This window comes from Ammospiza caudacuta, chromosome 20 (assembly GCF_027887145.1).
Source record: "Ammospiza caudacuta isolate bAmmCau1 chromosome 20, bAmmCau1.pri, whole genome shotgun sequence".
Taxonomy (NCBI): domain Eukaryota; kingdom Metazoa; phylum Chordata; class Aves; order Passeriformes; family Passerellidae; genus Ammospiza; species Ammospiza caudacuta.
Window position 1 is genome coordinate 12,391,608 of NC_080612.1, and position 21,865 is coordinate 12,413,472.

At 57.6% G+C, this 21,865-nt stretch overlaps 1 protein-coding gene across 1 annotated transcript; it reads right to left on the reverse strand.

Annotated features, from left to right (window-relative positions):
* Window positions 1-7,212: 7,212 nt before the first annotated feature.
* Window positions 7,213-11,618, reverse strand: CCDC92B (coiled-coil domain containing 92B). Its single transcript, XM_058817985.1, has 3 exons — window positions 11,465-11,618; window positions 9,388-9,435; window positions 7,213-7,868 (listed from the first exon to the last, which is right to left on the reverse strand). Exons 1-3 carry the CDS (start codon window positions 11,592-11,594, stop codon window positions 7,213-7,215), a joined length of 834 nt encoding a protein of 277 aa, XP_058673968.1. The 5' UTR covers window positions 11,595-11,618.
* Window positions 11,619-21,865: the final 10,247 nt, after the last annotated feature.

Consider the following 21,865-nt stretch of genomic DNA (forward strand, 5'->3'; position numbering starts at 1 on the left):
GGGCCCGCCGAAGGACAGCGCCGTCCGCCCGCCCACGTGGTGCGGCCCCGCCGCCGCTACGGCGCCCGCCAGGGCCCAACCCCCGCGCGCCGGCAGCGCCTTAAAGGGGCCGCGCCCGCAAGCCGCGCGTAGCGCCCGCCGCGCCGGGCCCGGTCCCGCTCGGCTCCGCTCGGCCCGCCCCGGCTCCGCACAGCCCGGCTCGGCTCCGCTCCGCTCCGCTCGGCCCCGCGGCACTCGGGGTACGGCCCAGGGAGACTCTCCCAAAGCCCGGGGAAGGTCACCGGCCCCCGGCGTCCCGCCCGAGGCCGCAAGGTCACCGTGCGGAGCCGGGGGTCCCGCGGTGCCCCCTGCCCGGGGCGCAGAGCGGGGAGCGGGCAGTGCGGGCAGAGCGGGCAGAGCGGGCCCCTCCGCCCCGCAGCACCGCGGACACGAGCACGGCCACGGGCACGGGCACGGGCACGGCCCGGGGCGTTCATGGGGCACAGCACAGCGGGGTTTGGGCTGGAAGGGACCCCCGGTCCCACTCCCTGCCTGAGCACGGACACCTTCCCACAGTGCAGGCGGCTCCGAGCCCCGCAGTACCCAACAGGTTGTATTCCTTTAAACAGGAGTCTGCAGCCGTGGATGGAAATGTTGGGAAAATCTTTAATTGTAACAAATAATGGTTGGTGATAGGTAAAAAAAAAACAAAACAAACAAAACCCAAAACAAACAAAACCAAGAACAAAACCAACAAAAATCACAACCAACACAAAACAAAAATTCCAACCAAACAAAAAAAGGATGTTCTTTAATGTTTGATCTTTGTCAGTTTCAAGCCTAACCAACAGGAAAGGATATTTATATTTAATCCATGAAACACATAGTAGCTAACAAGCAAGCTGCAAGTGATGTCCATGTGTTAGAAAAGCAAAGTTTAGGGCTTGACATGATTCAGTGATCTAAGACCTGGGGGAGGCACTTAACATAGCTTGAGAGGAAGGATGTTACCATTAATAATGGAAAAGAGTGCAGAATTTATGAGCCACAAGGACGTTTGGCTGGACTCCCCAAGATAAGGAACTACTAATAAAACTGACTCAGTGATTGTGCTGAAATCAGCTCCAAATGGGTAGAAGGTAATTCTGGTAGGGGGGGGCTGTGGCCATCAACTCACAGACCACTGATGTTAGAAATCAACCAACCCAAAGGAGGAGAAAGACAATCCGCATGGGAAGTGGGGAATCATTAACCAATACAGAATACTAATTAATAAGAGAACTACGTAATTTGTAGCCAATGCACACTAATTACTTTGTTTGCTAAAATGTGTAAATTGTCAAAAGTTTTGATTGCCATACATGTTAGGTGGAACAATTCCCCACGTGACCAGCACTGAATAATGTCAACTTTCTAACCAAACAAACTGATTGGAGAATTTATTTCCCATTTCTCTGTGTCACTGTCCAGTCTGGCCTTGAACACTTCCAAGAATGGGACAGCCACAGTTCCTCTGGCCAGCCCGTGCCAGGCCCTCCCCAGCCTGACAGGGAACAACTCCTTCCCAATACCCCATCTAACCCTCTCCTCTGGCAGTGGGAAGCCATTCATTCCTCCTTGGCCCAGCACTCAGATCCTGATACGGATCCCCCCATCTACCTGCAGGGCCCCTGCAAGAACTGGGGTGTCCCTCTGAGCACTCCTCAGAGCTCTTGGGGGGTGACGTAGGAGCCAGTCCTGGGACAGAGACAGAGATGCTTCTGTTTTGTGCTGGAGGTCCTGCATTCTGGGGTAGGACAGCACCACCCTGCAGATTTCAGTCTCTTTATTAAGAAAAAGGCATATTACAACAACTTCTAAAGTACAGCTCCATTCTCTAGTCTCTGGGTGTTAACACATTCTGAAAAGCACTTGGTTAAAAAGCAAAATTGACAAGAATATCATCCTGGCAAAAATGGTGGCATGTAGCAAAATGAACATTCAAATGAAGCAGAGTAGTGTCAAACCTTTGGCATCTGTCCCTCTGCGGCGGCGCTCCCCAGCACGAGGCACAGGCGTTTATTGTTCTCACTGAGCTCCACAGACTCAGCCAAGGACAATATTTTTGCTGCAACGAAACCACAGATGCTATGGGAGCAGGGGAGCTGAGACCAGAAGTGCTGTTCTCCCCATCTCTCTGCCTGAGCCCTCCCAGGGGTCCCAGCACAGTTCTGGCCAGGCAGAGGTGCCGTCCCCACCCCACAGGCGTGACAGTGACCTTGAAACACACAGACAGGGCTCGTCCTTGTGGGCCGAGGGGGTGCAGCTCAGGGCTGTGCCCACAGCCTCTGCTGCTTGAGACATGCAACGATTTGGGGCATTCCCAGGGCCTGGTAGTCTAATTCCTGCGATAATTGCAACAACAGGAAAGGGGAGCTTTCTTGGAAGCTGCAGGATGACTGAAATCTATTGGGAAGAGCCAGGAGGCATAACCACACCCTGGCCAGGGAGGACCAGGCACCGTTTGGGTGTGGGTTGGGTGCATCTCTCACACACCCTGGCAGCTTCACCCCCTGTTCCTGCCCGAAGGTGCAAGGAGAGGGAGGGTGACACGAAGGGATTAGATGTGGAGGCAGTACCGAGTGCCACCCTCCGTGTCCTGCCATGGGGCTGGGACAGCAGTGTCCTGCCAGCCAGAGCTGGCCAGGAGGACACAGAGGCAGAAATGGGGCCCTGGGGAGCAAAGGGCAGCTCTGATGGTGCTTTGATCCTTGTGCTTTAACTGGCCGTGGTGTCTGGTGCTCCTCCACAGCTGCTGGGCTCATCGATCCTGAGCTCCTCCTGCTCACCCAGCAGGCACTGCTGATCTTATCCACAGATCTCAGATGCCTGCATGAGGCAACCCAGAGGCGTAAGGGAGTTCTCTGCCGTCCTGCTGGCAGCCAGGCGCCGGCAGTGCAAGAGGGTGACAAGAACAGGCGTGCAGCGAGGCGGCTGTGGCGTCACTACAGCTAGACTGGCTCAGCAGGGCTGCTGGGACACGAGGGCTGCTGCTCTGGGAAAGGCAGGCTGGTGTGGCTTCATTGGGGCAGCAGGAGCCAGTTCACCAGGCTGGACACAAGGACTCTGAAAGGTTCACCTAACCTCCAACAATGAAAGTCCCTTGTTGTGCTGCTGATTTACCTTCCTAGTGTGCAGAGCTTCGGGAGAACTTGGGAAAAGCAGAGCAATCCCTTCACACTGCTGGCTCCAGCCACTTCAGGCAGGATGTTTCTTGCTGTGCCACTGCCATCTCTCCTGGGCACTGAGCAAAGAGCACCCCTCAGTCCCTCCAGAGCACCCATCAGCTGGGCATGAACCTGGCTTGGCCTGCCATAAGGCAATTCACAGAAAGCTTCCTTTCCTGGGCCTGGCCCAGGTCAGACTGTCTCAGCACAGAGCCATGCAGCAGTGGGAAGGCTGGGAGCCTAGTGGGGATGGGAAGGACACGGTTGGGAGTGCTTAGATTAGCCCCAGCAAACACATTCAGAAAATATGGCTTTTCAGTTAACAGGGTCAAGAAGAAGAACTTCCTGACTAATCTGCCAGGATTAAATAAATCCAGGGAAGCGTGCACCCCATTGCAGGACTGGCTCTGTCACAGCAAGTGCAGCGGGTGCATCTTCCCCCATCCACTGCTCACCTCACACCTGCTGCAAGGTGCATTTCAGACATCCCTATCTCAGAAGATAGCATTAGGAAAAATAATGATGATGATAATAATAAGGAAAAGAGATATTAGCAAACCAACACATCAAATCCATAAGCCTCTGCAGAGCTGCAGAGCGGAAGGGGGTGCAGAGGAAAGGAGCGCGGCTGTTGGTCTGTAGACAGCTCTCAGCACGTGGTGGTTCACACACACAGGACGTTCAACAACCGAGCGTTATTGCTATGCTTCCATTTCCAGTGTAATCATTAAGCTTTACAGCCCCAAGCCCCGCCCGTTCCATCGCTGTGCTCCTCAGTCTGTGCTTCCAGGAGCGCAGTGCAGGCCGGAGCTGTGTGCGCCCTTTGGACTCCCGAGGAGTGCAGAGCACTGACTGATGCACCTACAGATCCCTGTGACACTTACAGGCTAAGGGGGGAGGCTACAAGAGCCCCCCACTCCAGGAGGGGAGGGCAGGCCCTGCCTGGGCCCCAGGGGCTCTCAGGCTCCCGGTGGCTCCAGCTGCCTTCTCAGTAAAAAATAGGAATACTGTCTTTTTTTTTTTAATCATTTTGATCTCTTTGATCATTTTATATAAATACAAAGATTAAAATAATTTATCTCAACATTATTTCTATTACAATCATACAGTGTTTTCCCTTCAAAACAAGTGCATGTATGTGTGTATATATATATATATATATATATATATATAAGTGTATATATAGTATCTCTAGAGCTTCCCTCCCCCCTAAGAAAAGCAGCAGTGACTGAAGCAGGTACAGCACGCAAGAGCTGATCCTTCCTGCTCCAACGCAAATGTGCCCAAGGAAAAGCGCAGGGCTCACCCTGACGACTCGTCTCCGAGCACATTACATTGGCATGAAGGGGGGCGCAGGGTGCTGGCTCTCCCTCCCTTGGGGAACCCCCTGCCTGCCCGCCCGCGGGGCTGCAGACCCGCCCCGCTGGGCAGGAACCGGCATGGGGCACTGCAATGAGATCAATCCTTGAGCAAGTTGCTAATTACTGCTGGAGAGGAAAGGCCCTGCAGCTCAGACGGGGCTGCTTCATTTACATACTAGGCACTACGGATGATGATTGCTAGGAAGGTATTTACATAGGAGAAGGATCATACTTCTCCCTCCTCTTTTCAATGCTCATTCATAAACACCATGATCTCATGAAGAAGTTTGTAATAAGGATGCAACATATAGGTGTGTCTATCAGGATTGTCTAGGAAGGACGGGAAGGAGCTGTGCACACCCCAGCTGCAGCAACAGCCGAGCACACAGGGACAGGCATCGCCTCTTTCACCGCAGGACAGGGGAGACAAATCTGCAGTAGAACCTCTCAGAACGTGAGAGAAACAGCGATTTCCAGAGGCCAATACGGGCACAACACTCCCAGAACTGTGCCGCTGGAGCCCTGGGGCTGCTCCCCTCACAGACCTGCCCTCCGTGCCCCCGACGGTGGGCGACAGCAGGGCCCCAGCACAGCCAGCTCACCCGGAGCGGGGCCTGGCAGAGCCTGCCTGGGTCACTGTGCAGAGGGAAACGGCAGGATGCACTCTGCAGCCTTGCCGGGGAGCGCAGGGCTTTCTCCCTCGTGTAATTGTTCCTCAGAGCCCAGCAGGCCGTTACCAGAGCCCCCGCGCTGCCCTGCACCTGCCCAAGCTGTGCGGGCGGCCTGGGCACGGGGAGCTCTGCAGGGACGGCCTGTGAGGGCCCTGCCGGGCTCCTGCAGCCTCCCGCGGCTGCTGCGGCCTGCGAGGAGAGCTGGGGGCTCCTGGCGCTCTGCACTGCCCAGGCAGCACATCCAGGTACCTCGCGGGCTGCAAACATTTCCCACTGGAGCTGCACACCTCGGCCTGGCTGCTGCCTGGGCACTGTGAGGGGAGACCTGCCCAGCGTGGCTTTGCTGGGCTCTTTCCCAAACCCAGAGCCCAGGGCTGTGTTCGGGACCATGGGAGCATCTGGGGAGTCCCAACCCTCAGGTCATGCCCTCCAAAGCCTGACTAGTCACATGACAGCCAAAGAAAAGGTACAAAAGCCTCTAATTTCTGCCCTGCTAGTGCAGCTCATACGCTTTGGAGTTTGTTTTTACTAAAGAGCTGGTTGGCGACTGCAACTGTCAATCTCATAAAGCATTTTAATAGAGTATATAAATATTGGACTACAAAAATAGACAGCTCTGACTGCACGGGCACACTGAGGGTGAGCGCGGGCAGGCCAAGCCTCGCTAGTCTATGAGGGTGATGTCTTTCAAGAGGTTTCAAACTGAATTGGAAGGAAATGGGTTCGGATGTCACCCTGCAGCTCCCTCGTGCCCACAGCAGCCGCGGGGGCAGGGAGGTCCTGCAGGAGGCTGCTGCCCACGGGCTGGAGCAGGGACAGCTCTCTGGCTGCCGGCAGGGAGGAGGGAGGTCCTGCAGGAGGCTGCTGCCCACGGGCCGGCAGGGCGCTGGCTGCAGGCAGGGCCGCTCCCGGCCGGCCAGCCAGGCTGGCAGCCACACGCCAGGGTGAAACCTGCCCCTGGAGTTGCCCTGGGCAGCAGGGTCCGGCAGCTCCGCAGCAGAGTGACCTTCGCCCTGCCCGGCCGGCAGAGCCCTCCCCTACAACGGTGTTTCACAACAGCCAGGGAGAGATTGTAAAGATGACAGTTGGGTGGAAATGGGGCAAGGCTGCCCCGGCGGGGCGAAGGCAGCTGGGTATGGCCGCTGTGCTGGGAAGGACGGGCGGGAGGACCGGGCGCTGCTCAGCCCTCAGCAGTGAGCCCAGACCTGGCTGCGGATGAGACTGAGAACCACAATGCTGGTGCCGAGGGGAGCACGGGGTGCAGCCCTGCTCCAGCAGCACGTGGAGCCCGGCTGCAGGGCCGAGGAGCCACTGGGTGTCCAGCAGGACGGACAGTCCCGGCACTTGTCCGGCTGCCTTGTCCGAGTCCTGCGTGCGACCGCGATGAGGGGAATCCGTGTTGGAGACAGCCAAACTGCTGCACGGGGGGCGCGGGACAGGGCTGGCCAGCACAGCAGCGCTGTCCCTGTGGAAGGGCTTCCCTCCGTCACCCAGGGGATCCACCTCGTCCGGCTACCTGCGCTCTGGAGAGCCCTGCTGGTGCTGTGCCCGGTGCCGCGATGGCCGGGCTGGGCTCACACCGCGGTGCCGGGCCGTGTGCTGCACGGCCTGCTGCTGCTGTGCCCGCTCCCAGCACCCGGGCCAGGGAAACCAGCCTGGCGCCCACTCGGAGGGCAGCAGGAAAATCTCATTTCAAAAACGCTTCCTCTTCTTTCTCTCTTTCCTTTTCCCTCGCAAGCTCCGGACAGGCGCTCGGACGTGTCCCCCTCGCAGCCCGGGTGCTGGACGCTCCCCTGTGCCGCGGCATCGCCGGTGACATCCCCGGCTCAGACCTTTCGGGGACCGTCCCTGGCTGCCGGCGGGTAGGCGCGTGCAGGGCAGGGCTCCGCTTTCGGCCGCCCCTTCCTCTCCACCGGGGATGGGGAAGGAGCCTCGGCCGGCGCCGCCCGGTGCCGCCGGGCTCAGGCCGTTCGGGGCCGCGCCGTGCCCTCGCCGCTACTCCTGGGCCCGGGGAGCGCCGTGGGCGCCGTGGGCACCGGAGCCCTGCCTCTTGCTGGGCTCGCCCTTGGCCGACCTGGCCCTAGCCGCTGGCTCCTGCCGGGGAGGCCGCTGGCCCCGGGAGGCCGCGGCGGCGCCGGCCGGGTTGCGGGGCGAGGCCGGGGGCTCCGGCGGCGGGCGCTGCGGGCCGTGCGGCCGCGGCGCGTACAGGAACAGCGCCGGGTCGGGCATGGCGTCGTGCTCCTCCTGCGCCGGGTCCCGGGGCCGGGCGCCTTCCCCGGCCGGGCGCCGGGCGGGCGCTCTGTGGCCGCGGCGGCGGGGCCGGGGCTCGGCCGGGGCCTGCTCGGGGGGCGGCCGCCCGCCCGCCCGGGGGCCCGGCAGCCGCTGGGCCGTGGCGTGCAGCTGCAGCGAGAGGTAGGCGGCCGCCTCCGTCTGCTTCTGCAGCTCCGTGTCGAGGATGGTGACGCGGTGGCTCCGGCGCTTCAGCTCCTCCAGGAACCGGCGCTCCTTGCTGCGGAGGCTGGAGCGCAGCGCGGCCACCAGCGTCTCCTTGTGCTGCAGCTCCTTGCGCAGCTCCAGGTTGTCCTTCTCCTTCTCCTGCAGCTGCGCCTCCATCGCCCGGCACTTCTCCTCCAGCTCGAGGTCCAGGACATCTGTGGGTCAGGGCACAGAGGGGTCAGGATGGGGAGCGGGGCTCAGCCGCGCTGCCCCTGGCGGGACGTGCCTGCTGACCGCTCCGTGGTGCCAGCGTGTGCCAGCAGTGCCACTGAGGCTGCTTGGGTGCTTCTTAAAGTCGGGGAAAAAATCCTGAGCTGCCCGAGCACGGGCTCACTGCCAGCACAGGCACAGCAACCCCGGCATGTATAACACCCAAACGCGGGGTGACAGCAAAGGCAGTTTCAGTGGAGGATGTTGTTGCCATGGAACCTGCTGCTTCTACCTTGCTGCAATTTTAAAATTTCCCTAGGTAAGTAGCTTTTCACCCTAAAAGTGACTTTGAATGTGTGCAGAGGGTGTGAGGGAGCACACGGGCTGGAAGAGAAAAGGAAATGGTGCAGGGAAACCATCAGCCCAACTTTGGAGGACTTTTGGCCTCAAGCCCTGGGATTCCAGAGCCTGGTTAGTCAGGATGGAGATGCTAATCCACTATTACAGAGGAATTGGGCCACGCTCAGCAGGGAAGGAGCCTCCATCCTGGGACGGGAGTGACTTCTGGGGAATGTTGTCCTGGGGCAGGATGGCCAGGTGGCTTGGGGAATTGGTATCTTGGGGAATTTGCAGCTTGGGGCTCTGGAGCCAAGCCCAGTGGGCAGCAGGAGGGCTGAGGACTCCTGACCCCAGCCCTGGCTGCCTGCTCCAGCACCCAGCCCTTGGCAGAGCACAGGCTGGCACCTGCCCACGCTCCCAGGCCTGCCCAGGCCTGCTCCCATCCTCTGCAATAATCTGCTTTTTATGATGTGATTGGCAGCCACTTACAGCCTCAGCTTCTCAGTGTTTCTGCAGCTTTGTAATGAGGTCTTAGGGAGGCAGTTGCAGGCAGTAATTATTGCATGAACGGCACTAGAAGAGCAATCATTTGATGGCATCGTAAATGAGCTGCTGCCCCATAAATGTGGCAAAGTGATTGTGCAGCTCTGAAAGGCTGAAGGATGGGCAGGCACCAGGGATGAGACTTGCTGCATTGTGGCTGGTGATGGCACCCGGTGGGCTGGGCACCAGGCCCTCTGCCAGCAAAGCCCTCGGGTGCAGAGGAGGGACCCCATGGGAGGGCTGGCAGTGTGGAATTGCCATGGAGCCAGCCCTGACACTGCGTGAGGGTGCCAGGGACCCCACTGGCCCCAGTGAGAGCAGCCCGCACCCACCCTGGCACTGGCTGCCCCGGCACTGAGGACAGAGCACAGCTGGGGCTCGGTGCCAGGCACCGTGCCCAGGCAGCGCCAGGGAGGAGCTTCGTTTCATCTGTGGGCAGAGGAGGGAGAGGAGCCAGGCTGCTCCCAGAGCAGCCCCTGCCGGCCGCGGGGCCCCGGGCACGCTGTGCACGCTGCTTCCAGTGCTGCCCTCAGCCCGCTGCCCCCCGGCACGGTCCCGTGCCCCCTGCAGCCCCTCTGGCCGCGGCCACACCTGCACCCACACCTGCTCCCTCTCATCTGGTGCCCGAAGCTGTGCTCTTACCTTGCTGGCGGGCCTCCAGCTCCTTCATTTCCAGGTCATGGGTGAGCTCTGGAAGAGAAATCCAGCAGGACTGAGGAGGAGCATCCCACCTGCTCTGTGCTCCCCATGTCTTCCTCTGCTCCCTTTGGGGCACTGGACATCACTGTGGCTGCAGTGATATCTCTGCCCAGCCTTCGTGGGAGTGTGGCCATCTTGGAGCACCAGCCACAGGCTGAACTAAAAATAGGCAATTCTGGCAGCTTATATGGTATTAGGGAGCCTCATGGCCAAGACATTGTCTGCGGGATGCTCTACTCCTGTGCCTTTCATTTTTCTGAAAGAGCTGCTGAACCATTTTCAGTACTGTAAACCAGGACAAAGAGCAGAGCAATGGATTGAAAATAGACCAAAGTGTAAGCTGCCACCCAAAGCATTTCATAATTTACTGCTCCAGGCTGATCACTGCCTCTGCACGTGACGCAAGCAGGGATGGCCTTGTCCCTGCACGATGTGCCTGCAGAAGGATGCTGCCCTGCTCCAGGGCAACGTGGACCATCCAAATCCCTTCCAAATCTCAGGAGCTGCAGTGCCTACCTCCCTGCCCAGCCCTAACATGCTGCCTCATCTCTGCAGACCTTTGCCTGCTCACTGTCTAGCCCCAGGCTACGGCACCAGGTCACAAAGTGCAGCTCAGGGACCTTCTGCAGTTCACTTTACCCTGCACTCTTACAGACAGTCCCTTTTGAATTATTTATCACAGCCCACCCAACCACTAACAGCCCTGAGCAGAGGAAGAGAGTGGTAGCAGCAGCATTCAGCTGTTTGGGGGCTATTTTTTCCCCTGAAAATGAGTTCAAATGGTTAATCTTTGCCCTACATTTTTCTTTTAATCTGCTTTTGTGTTGACTCTAATCCTCATCACTGCCATCCTTCTGAAACCGAACGTTTGTCTCAGGCTGCTCTGCCTGTCTGTCTTGGAAAACAAATCTGTAGTGAGGAGGCAGAAGTACCTGAGACCATAATGCAGTTTCTGGAAAGCATTCAGCACTCTTGACTGCCCCAGTGGGAATCAATGGCCATTGTTGTGCTATTTTTCTGAAGCTAAAATAATAGATTTGGAGTCTCTGATATATTTCAAATGAAAACCAAAGCAGTTGCCTATTTCCAAAGACATCATTCTGCTGAGCAAGTGCAGGGATGATGCACAGCCTGGGGTCCCAGTTTCTGTGCTGGAGCCAGGGGTTTGGTGCTGATCTGCTTCAGTACCATCCCCATGACCCCTGAGGGGCAGCTGAGAACCACATCTGGGGAAGGGAGAGCCTTTCCCACAGGGATACCTCAGAGAGACCAAGGGGACAGTGGAAAACTCACAAACAACAGTGCCAGGGCAGCAGGCAAGGCTCCACAGGGCCACATTGAGGAAAACTGACTTAAAGACTCTACTCTCCTCCTGCAAACAGCCTCCCAGATAATGACACTCAGATGTCAGGAAAGGCTCCTTCAAACTGCCCAGGGGTTGCCTGGCACTCCTGGCAGAAGTCACACCTCACCCAGGAGGACAGGACCCCTCTGGTCAGGTACAGCTGTCCTTGGGTCACACTGGGAAGGGGAGATCACTGTGCAGTGGCTCATTTCAGCCTGTGGGGACAGATCCCCCTAAGTTTGAATTAGGCAGGAGAACCCCACTGTTTTGTCTGCTTGAAGAGGCTGTAGATGAAACCATTAAGACAATGAAACAGAACAGCAAAAGCTCATAAAGGATGGGGAAAAATAGCCAATTTTATCAGTGCAGATGTTTCTTTGTTTCCCAGGAACCTGGGAGAATGAGAGGCTGGAAGACAAGGAGTAATTAGCTATGGCTGAATTATTGATGACAGCAGCAGCACAAGCTGGAATGAGTTCCAGTGGTGGCAGAAGGCTGTGCAGCCATCACCGCTGCAGGGGACTGTGACCCTGCTGCAGCTGTGCAGGGCCCCGAGCCTCGCCCTGCAGCCTCCTCTGAGCCCGTCTGTGGGCGCCCCGGGCTGCCAGCAGGAGCCTCCCTGCCCGAGGAGCTCCGGGAGCTCTCAGCTCCCACCCCCGGGGCCGCAGCGCTCACCTGAGCAGTGCTTCTGCAGGCGCAGGATCTCCAGGTGCAGGTCGTGGAGCAGCTCCATCTGCTCCTTCTTCAGGAAAGCGATGTGCCGCTGCACGCTCTGGATCTGGTGCTCCAGGGACACGGTCTCCATCGCAACCAAATTCACAGTCCAGGCCTGCAGGGAGTGGAGATGGCTGGTGATCAAACGTGCAGCAGTGCCCCAGCCCCGGGCCCTTGTAGGGGCAGAGCCCCTGTGTGAGCCCCTCGCAGAGGCGCAGGGTGGTGCCTCCTCTCCTCAACCGTCTCCACGGGCACTGTGGCTGTGGGCAAAGCAGCCCTGCTCAGCTGATGCAGGGACTGGCCTCAGCCCTCTCACCTTCCAGTGCCTCTGGGGCCGGCTCCTGTCCTGCCCGCTCTGAGCCTGCACAGGCAGGAAATCCTGCTGCATGAACCCTGCCATCACAGCATGCATGTCTGTTCTGAATTGGCCCTAGGAAATACTTCATCACTGAGTAGGATGCATCTGGGACAGGATTGCTGCTCGTTGTCCCCAGGTGGGAGTTGCACCAGAGACGATTTTGGCTCTCGCTTGACAAGCCCCACATTACACAGCAGCAACTGCAGCGAGCGATCCAGCACATGAAAAATACAATATGCTGTGTCTAACCCAATCAGCACTGCATGGCTGGGAGAGTCACGTTGTCTTCCAGGAGCAGGAACATCTTCCCTGGTAATTTGCCTGGCAGACAAGAGCTGCTGGCAGGCTGTGCCAGGCAGCCAAGCTGGGCTGGGCTGCGCTGGGGGTCCGTCCCCACATCATCAGTGGCTGTGGCAAAGCAGCTGCCAAAGCTGCCCACCTGTGCTGCTGCACAGGGAGATAAAAATAGCCCCTGAAAGAGCTCTTTATCCCAGGAAATACCATTTTGTGGTGTGTGGAATCTGTCCTTGCTCCCTACACACAGCCCAGAAGGAGGGAAGCTGCAGCAAATGAAGGTAACCTGGCAGAGTGGCCAGAGTCAATGACCTGAGAGGTTTTTCCAGCCTAAATGATTCTATGTGCCACAAGCCTGAGGGATGGAGTGCATCATCCTGTCCCTGGGCAGCTGTTTCCCACGTCTGAATGCAGTTTTATCTCTACAGACACTGCAGAACCAAGCGAGCACTGTGGCCCACTGTTCCAGCACCCCTGGCATGGTCACATAGGGCATTTTGCAATTCCTGCACCCGGAATACATTTACGATCAATCCCTCAGTAAGTGGTCTTGGCAGTGCCCCAAGGTCAAAGCTTTGTTCCTGCTAAAGGCTCTGTAGATTTGGGACAATTCTACAGTCAGGTCTCTTGTGTTTGATGAGGTGTGGGGTGCAGGCTGGCTGGGGACAGCTGAGCACCCAAGCTGCTGGTAAAGAAATGATCCAAAGTGCATTGTCCTGTAGTTGTCCTTATGGAAGGTGTCAAACCAGCTGTGCCAGGGGGCTGGGGCTGGCCAGGCCATCCTCCTTGGAGGGCAGTATGTCCTGATGCCAGTGCAAGAGTTATGGAGTTATCTGGCATCTGCCAGAGACCAGGAATGCAAACCACACCATGGGTATGTCCTCCTGCCAGCCCTGGCTGTGGTGGGCTGAGCTTCTTGATGGGAGTTGTGTTCCTCATCTCAGGAAACATCAGAAAGTAGGTTGGCCAAAGCCCAGGGGACACATACTGCTATTTTCAAGCACTTTGTTCTGTCTAGTAGAAATGTCTTTAGTAGAAATGGCTGCAAATTTTCCATTGAACTTTCACTTCTCCCTTTAAATAGGAAATAGTTTTTTTTTTTAAACCAATGAAAATGTTTTCCTTTAAAAATAGTTGATAGATTTCAAGCTGCAAAAAAAGTCAAAGAAAAAAATCTGGACTTGAGATCTGTTTGTTGTCTCTGATTTGGAAGCAAAGAGCCTTCATAATTTACCTGTGTATGCAGGAATAGAAGTCTGTCTCCAGAATTGCAATGGTAAATCCTTAGTGGGTTTGAATCAACTTTGCCTGTCCAACATGACTTTCATGTTTTCTCTAGAGAAGCAGCTGTCAGCTTGTGGCAGGAACATCTAAAGCCCCATGTGAGGGAGGAGCACCTCGTTTTGTTTATCCACAAACCTCCCACCAGTACTGAGGGCATGGAGCAAGGCAGGGGTAGGACACAGAGGCAAGCAGGGCAGGAGCTGCCTTCACTGGAAATGAGGACAAAGCTGGACACAGTCGTGCTGTTGCCCAAGAGCAGCGAGGAGAGGAGCTCTCCAGAGATTCCAGGTACCTGAGGCTGCTTCTGTTCACCATTTGCAGCCCCATGGGAGGGCCGTGTTGTCCCCTCTGCAGGTCCCACAGCTGTGCCTCACAGGTGATGATGCAAGAGCCAGAGCTGTTAAGGAAGATGCAATCTCATCCTGAGGCTTCAGTAACATCAGTGTTGGAGTGTCCCTAACTGTACCCGAGGGCAGTAAATGAGCATTTGCGTCACCGTCACCGGGGGCAGTGTCACCTTTTACCCCAAAGGAGTTCAGAACCAAACTCTCAGCAGCTGGTATCCTCCCTCCAAGTTTCTGAAGGCAAGTGGGATTGCAGCAGCATCCTGAGCCTTTAGTTTGATGTGTGCCTTGTGTCATTTCACACAGTTCCATCCTGGGCAGTGTTGGGAGTTAATAAGGATTAGCTGCTGCTGCTGGCTGATTTTACACTTAGATGGTGACCAGCTCTCAGCTGGTAACACCAGAACTCCCTGTGCCGAGGCTTCAAAACACCCACAATGGTGATGTCCAAAAGCCTGTGCAGTGAACCATGGCAGGAACCTTCACCCTGTGCCACAGGCACGAGATCCAAAGCATGGTCATGGTGAGTGGAGCTGTCCTTGCCAGCGGCTCCTGCTGCCCCAGCTGGGCGAGTGAGGCTCCCAGGAGGAGGATGGGTGTACTGCAGTGAGTAGGGACACGGTTGGTGCCCCACTCTGACTCTGATCCCTCCCTGAGTGTGGCTCCCAGGATGGGTGTACTGCAGTGAGTAGGGACACGGTTGGTGCCCCACTCTGATCCCTCCCTTGTGCTGGAGCTGTTACTTCTCCTTTCCAGACTAGTTCTAAGGATGCCAAGACAACTGGTGGTGGAAACTCTCACAGTGACTGTAGTCTGTGATTTTGATGAGTTATGTATGAAGTTACAACCGTAGAAAACAATGTCATTCATAATAAAAGCCAAGAGTAAGTGATAGTAGTCCTCTTTAGCTTGAAGGATGCTCTGTGCCCTTGTGCTTCTGAGAGTTGTACGTGTGCACACACAGCAGCAAAGGAGGCAGCTGTCAGCTGAGCAGAGTGGCTTGCCCCTATTCAAAGGTGACACCTACAGCCTGAGCTGGCCCCTGCTCCGTGCAGAGCTCTGGCTAAACAGTTCTCTCCTGCTTTGGGGACTGGACATCCACAGCTTTGCTCCACCACCGAGAGCTTTCCAGGAACAAGGTTCCCTTGCTGATCCCCCAAGATTTTGAGCACAGACCTGTAAGGTGGCACCGGGCTCAGCCCCCTCCAGTTCCCCACGGGGAGTGACCGTGGGCATGGTCTCAGCTGCTGAGCCTTCCTGTGCACCTGCCTCTAAACCACGTTTTTTCCACACTTCTTGTCCTTTCACTATGCAACCATGACATTTGGCACAAGAATATTGAGAGTCCTGATCTCAGCTGCTTCTTTCAAATGCTGGGGGAAAACCCCAGTGAGATTTACAATTTCATCCCAATTTATCAAATTCTTATTTCACAAACCAAAATGACTGAAGCAGCCTCTTGGAGCATCTACAATGACCAATTCAGTTGCAAGTCTACCAAGAGATGATTTCCTTTGCACAGACAGGTTGATTGAGAGTTTGCTTCCAGGGCAAAACTCTGCTTAAGTCTGCTGTTCAATGTAAATCAGAATCCCAAAGCTTTGACCCAAGAAAAACCCTCCATCCCAATGATACATCTGAAAGGGAGATGCAGTATTGCATATCTGTGTACCTCTGTACACACACCACGGTCACACCGTGGTCTGGCCCTTATCTGTGATTATTATTCCCCATAAATGGCAAATTAGCCGGGAGTCAGGGGGCATGAGGTTTGCAGGAACAGGTCGATAATTTGTCCTGCTGTGGCTGCCAGCAACCTCTTCTCCATCACATTGAAACATATGCAGGAATAAACAATGACACACACTAGAAATCTATAGTGCTTGGTATTTACAGCTCAAATAATATAAACTGCAGCAGTGCCACTAAGCCACTGTATCTTTAAATGTAGGGAAATCAGGCAAGCAGGAAGCTCAGAAACTTGCAGAAGGTCACAGAGGCAGTGGCGATGCCAGGAATAGAAACCAGAGGTGAAATCCTGGCCTTGGAAAAGTCAGTGGGAAACCTTCCCTGTTCTCAGCAGAGGCACAATTACACTCGGAGCGCTGTTTGCTATTCATTATCTGTCAGTATCTATTCACAGATAAAATCAATACAGATGGTGATTATAAATTATTGTTTCTTGCAATTCTCTGAGCACAACCGCCTGAGGAAAAGCCCCGGTGACGCTCGTCAGGGGGCTGCGGAGGCTGAAGGCAAGTCCGTGCTTTCTCCTCCCGGCTCCGAGGGAATTCGCTATGGATGCAGCTCTGCTCCGGGAGCGGAACCGGGCCCTCAGCGCCGCTCCGGGCCGATCCTGCTGCCGGCGGGGCCCCCGCGGTGCGGCGTTCGCTGGGGCTGGGGCTGGCAGCGGCCCTGCCCGGTGCCGGTGCCGCGCTCCGCAGCGGCGGCAGAGCCCGGAGGCTCGGGGGGGCGGCGGGACCGAGCGGCGGCGGCGGCACAGCCGGGCAGGGGCGGCCATAGCGCCCGCGGGCCGCGCACCGCGAGAGGCAACTTCCCGAACGGGGCCCGGCGGGGCTGCGGGAACTTGTGCGGGGCCGGCCCGCAGCCCCGGGACCCGCCCGCCCCGCGCCCGCCCGTCCCGCGGCCCGCGGCCGGTGCCTTACCTGTGGGGAGCGGCGGGGCCCCACGGGGCGCCCGCTGGGCGTCATGGGCGGCGGGGCCGGGGCCGGGCCGGGCCGGGCCGGGCCGCGCCGGCTCCGCGCTGCCCGCGCTGCCTGCGGCGGCCCCGCCTCGCCCGGCCCGGCCCCGCCGCCCGTAAACAGGCGGCAACGTGACCGGAACTGGGGAGCTCCGCCGGGGCGGCGGCGGCGGGCGGGCACAGACCCTGCCCCGGGGCCGGGCCGCGGCCGGGCAGCGCATCGGGCTGGGCGCCGCTCCCCGGGACCCTCGGGGCCCCGCTCCCCGGGACCCTCGCTAGGGCCCAGTCCCGCTCCTCGGGGTTCTCGGGGTGCCGCTCCCCGGGACCCTCGGTGCGGCCGGGCTCCGCTCCCCGCCGCTCCCCGCCGCTCCCCGCCGCTGTCCGCGGTGCTGAAGCCCAGGCCGAGGCTGCCCCGGGGCCCCGCGGCCGCCGCACGCTCAGCCCCGGGCGCGGGGACCCCCGAGCAGCCCCGGCGGTCGGAGCGGGGCTCTGTGTCTGCGGGGAGGGCGGCGGCCGTGTGTCCCTGCGGGGGCTGCGGGCTCACCGCCACTCAAATGCGGGCCGGCACCGGCTGCGGCCGGGAAACCGTCAAACCAGCGGGGCTGTGGTCAGAGAGATGGTGATAAAAACTTGTTTACTCGAGTGGTTACTGATTTTTCATGCCTTTTGTTTGTGGTGCCCCGACCAGCTGGGGCTTGGCATTGAAGGATGACTCAATGCTTTGCGCCTGTGCTCCGGCAGGGAGGGGATGCGCTGGCCTGTTCCACGCTGCACGGCGGCACAGCAAAATGGTAGCGTCCTCCCGTCAGCTGACAGTCTGCTGATTCCCGTTCCCTAAACCCAAATGTGCCTGGAGAGCGCCCTGCCCCTGCTCTGATGCTGAGCTGTGCTCCGTCTCCTGTTAGAGCTGCTGCAATGCTGCTCATCCCAGTGCACAACCAGCACACAGAGGAGTTGTAGGGCGAGCTCACAGACTGTGGTCTGTGGTATCATTCTGCCATCCCACATCCTTCCCTCCCCTTGAATGCTTCCAGGCTCTGGGTGAGGGCCGGTGCTACACAGATCCAGCGAGGCTGTGCTGTGGCCAACAGACTGCCCTGGGCCTGCAGCTCCAGGTGTGATACAGAAGGTTTGTGACATCTCTGCGCAGTAACGGCCAAGGACTGGGCCCTCACCTCATGCACGGTGGTGGGGTCCAGCCTGGCCTGCTGTTTCTGGTAGTTGAGAAAGGCTGGGCTTGGTGATAGGGCTCATCTATGGAGACTAAGTTTAGTTCACACAAAGAAAGAAATCATTGAATCAGGAGAAAAGATAAGCAGTGTGCTCTGAAACGTGCACACGCAGGAAGATAATTTGCAATAAGTTATTCAGACAGATCTGCTTGCAGCCCCAGCCAATGCTATGGAGAACTTCAGAGCCTCCCAATGCCAACTCCTTAGTGGGCCTCCTTTCAACTTGTGTTCTCTGAAAAATGAGTTCTTGAAACAAGAAGTTGTTAAGGGGTCACAGGTGCTGTGTGAAGGGGGCGAGTGCAGCCGTTCTTGTTCAGAGCAGCACTCTCGGGTGGAGCCCCTCTCGCCCATCTGTGATGCTCAGGTCAACGCTTGCCAAGGTGTCATTGTCCCTCTCAGGGCAGTGTGCCATGCTTGGGGTGTGTGGGTGTTTTTAATGTCTCCTTGTGTCTTCCCCTAACTTGGGTGCTAACTTAAGCAGCAGTGAGCTACAGACGGGAGATGAGGGGAGGAGAGAGGGGAATGTCTGAGTGCATCACATTTCACAAGGTTTGTACAATTTTCATTGATTTTCCACTGGATAAAAGACAAGCCTGCAAAGAGTCAAGGTCAGGCACTCAGGGACAGAGAGCTGCTGTGTGAATGAGGTCATCGCTCGGGATGCAGCCTGCCAGGGGGACAGGAGCAGAGCACAGCGCATCCTCTGCACCAGCATGGAGCAGGAAATGTTGGCTGCCTCCACAGCCATCACCCGGCAACTTGGGGTCACTCTGCTGCACACAGCCTGCTCATGTTTCCCATCACCAGCTCCAAAATTAACTGGTTTCACTGGCAACTTTCTTGAGCAGGACATGACACGGCAGTCCCTTTGCTGATGCTGCCAGCCGCCGTGATGTCCTGCACTGCAGTTGTGCTGCATCTCTTCCCCACTTTCTGCTTGCTCCCAGAGACAGGAGTTCCTGCTCAAACAGGTCTGAGGTTACAACACAGTGAGGCAAATATGGCAGGAATACCAGTTCAGGAGGAACTGGGGGTCCCTGCTGCCGCCTCAGATGCTTGACTGAGCTTCAGAGGCTGCTGGGCAGCAGCAGTGAGCTCCTTGCCTGCCGTACCCAGCTTGGACACGTCTCACTGCCATGTGCCTCGATGAGCTCTGGCAGCCCCTGCTCAGGGCACCCCCGGGGCAGCAGACGTGGGGAGCCCCACCGAGTGCCCCAGCCCCGGGTTCTGCTGCAGCAACCTGGCTTGTCCCCTGCTCCGAGCTGGTGGCGATTGCGGGGATGCAGGATGGGGAATGTGGGGATGTGAGGATGTAGGGATGAAGTGTGCGGGATGCGGAGCCGTGGGATGCGGGATGCGGGCACTGCGGATGGGGCTGCGGGCGGCAGCTCTTCCGAGCGGGGCTGGACTCGGGTCCGCCGCTGCTGCCGCTGCTCCGAGCCGGCACTGACCTCTAGTGGCACCGGCACCGGCACCGGCACCGGCACCGGCAGCGGCACCGGCAGCGGCACCGGCGGACAGCGGCACAGGCAGCACCCGTGCGTCCATGGGTGTGCATGTGCATGCATGTGGGTGGGTGTGTTTGTGTACCTGTGTGTAGGTGTGTGTGTGTATGAGTGTGTGTGTAAGAGTGTGTGTACATGTGTGTGTGTGTACACGGGTGTGTGTTTGTGTGTATGAGTGTGTTTGTGGGTGTGTGTGTGTCTGTGTGTGTTTGTGTGTGTACAGCGTGTGTGTTTGTAGGTGTGTGTGTGTCTGTGTGTGTTTGTGTGTGTACATGCGTGTGTGTTTGTAGGTGTGTGTGTCTGTGTGTGTTTGTGTGTGTACATGCGTGTGTGTTTGTAGGTGTGTGTGTGTTTGTGTGTGTACATGCGTGTGTTTGTAGGTGTGTGTGTGTCTGTGTGTGTTTGTGTGTGTACAGCGTGTGTGTTTGTAGGTGTGTGTGTCTGTGTGTGTTTGTGTGTGTACATGCGTGTGTGTTTGTAGGTGTGTGTGTGTGTGTTTGTGTGTGTACAGTGTGTGTGTTTGTAGGTGTGTGTGTGTGTGTTTGTGTGTGTACATGCGTGTGTGTTTGTAGGTGTGTGTGTGTGTGTCTGTGTGTGTACATGCGTGTGTGTTTGTAGGGGTGTGTGTGTGTGTCTGTGTGTGTTAGTGCGCCCGTGTCCTGGCTCGAGCTGTCCCAGGCTGCGTTCTCGTTCCCGCTGTGGCAGCGCTGGACACCCCACGCTCGGGGCTGGGCAGGGCCGGGGCCGAGCTGCCCTGCAGGGGGAAGGGGCGCTGGGCACCACGGCCTCCTTTGGTCCTCACAGGTGCCAAGTCTCGCTCCGTGGCACAGTCAGCGGGCAGGGACGGGCCCCGGGGGCTGCTTGTGCCACCATCCGTCCCTCCCGGGCTGCAGAGGAGCTGAGGGATGCAGCCTCTGCCGGCAGGTCTGGACGTGGCCAAGGGCCTGTGCCGGGTCAGCCCGGCTCCCTTCAGTGCTGGCCGATTCCTGGAACAAGCAGCTGATTCCCAACGGGAGCTGCATCCTGTGTGCACTGGAGTGAGCCTGAACGCTGTGCCCTTCCAGGGTGACCACGGGAGTGCTGTGGGACCAGAGCTTTCCCCCGCCACCCCCGAGTCAATTATTAGGGGGATTTTTCCATTTAATTTATAAATGAGTTTAACTTTGCCTCAGATATTATTTTTCAATCTAATTGAAATGTAGTGTATGTGTGCCTTCTAATTGCTTTGAAGAACCTAATAAGAAGCTCCTCAAAGTCTAAAGGCTAAAAGCTGGAGGATTTTAATAAATTTAACATTAGCTTAACATTTCCACAGGGATTGGAAAATATCTACTTGTAAGGATATTTGCCTGAGCTGAGCAATGCAATTTGTTCCTCTGTTAATACATATATGATATGTGAATGGTCCAATTTTTAATTTTTCTCATTGTTTAAAAACTTTTTTCAAATGAAGGTTGCTTTTATTTTTAAATCTCCCAGGTCTTTAAAAATTGTTATGGTGAAGCATCAGATGTGGGGTGCCAGCCATTTCCTGGCCCACACAGGAGGCCAAGGCTGGGCTGCCGTGGGCATCCCCAGCTGCCCACCTGGGCATGTTCTCTCTGGGCAGGTGGTTCTCTCCAGCCTGCAGCCCATGGCTCGTAGGAGATGAGAGCCCTGTGGAGGGCAGGCCACTGCCCAGATGTGGGAGAATCTGAGCTCCCTTTCTGTGGCCCAGGCAAGGCACAGCCTCCCCAGCTGGCATGGCTGGGCAACCTCTGCTCCCCAGCTGCGAGCAGGCATCAATGCCCTTCAGATGTGTTTGCACCCAGCACCAGCAGGACTTCAGAATTACTAATAACAGGAATTTGCTTCGGTATTGAACAACATTTGCTCTAAATGAGGCTGTTGGCTTGTGGATGCAGCACCTGGGTTTGCTGAGCTGTGAAATTAAGTTCTCAAAGATCAGAAAAGTGAGGATATAGGGCCAGAACACCACTTTTGGGAAACAGCTTTCCGTGTGGTTTCAAGCTGCTTGCAGTAACACCTGACTGCAGGTGTGGTTTCCTCCCTGAGCCCGCTGCAGTGCCCAGGGCTCTGGCGGGAGGGGAGCTCCGGCTCGGGCAGGTTTTACTCTGAATTTATGGGCGAACAGTCCTGCCGGTGCTGCCGAGTGGGTGCTCTTAGAGCGAGCAAGGACCGTGACAGGAGCAGGGCGGGCCCAGCCCCGGCTGGGCAGGTGCGGCCCCGCCCGCCCCGCGCACCTGTGCGGGATCGGTGAGTGGGGGGCTCGGGGGGGACCGGGATGCCAGGGCCCGCCCTGGGCTTTCTGTCCCCGTGGCTGTTCCCGAGGCACTTTGGGATGCTCAGCCCGACTTGCTCTGAGTGTCTAAGAGGCTGGCAGACGCTCATTTCCCTGGAACCTGGATGGAGTCCTGCTGGCCGGTGCGAGACTCCGGGGTCCGCAGGGAGGGACCGGGGGCGTTGTGCCCCCCTCGGGGCCGCCCCGGCGGGGGCGTTGCATAACGCTTTACATAACGGGGCAGCGGTGCGGCCCCCCCGCACCTGCCCGGGCCGGGCCCCCCCCGGTCCCGCGGGCGCCGGAGGGGGCGGGAGCGCAGGAACGGGCGCAGGAACCGGCGCAGCCCCGGGCCCGCCGCTGAGG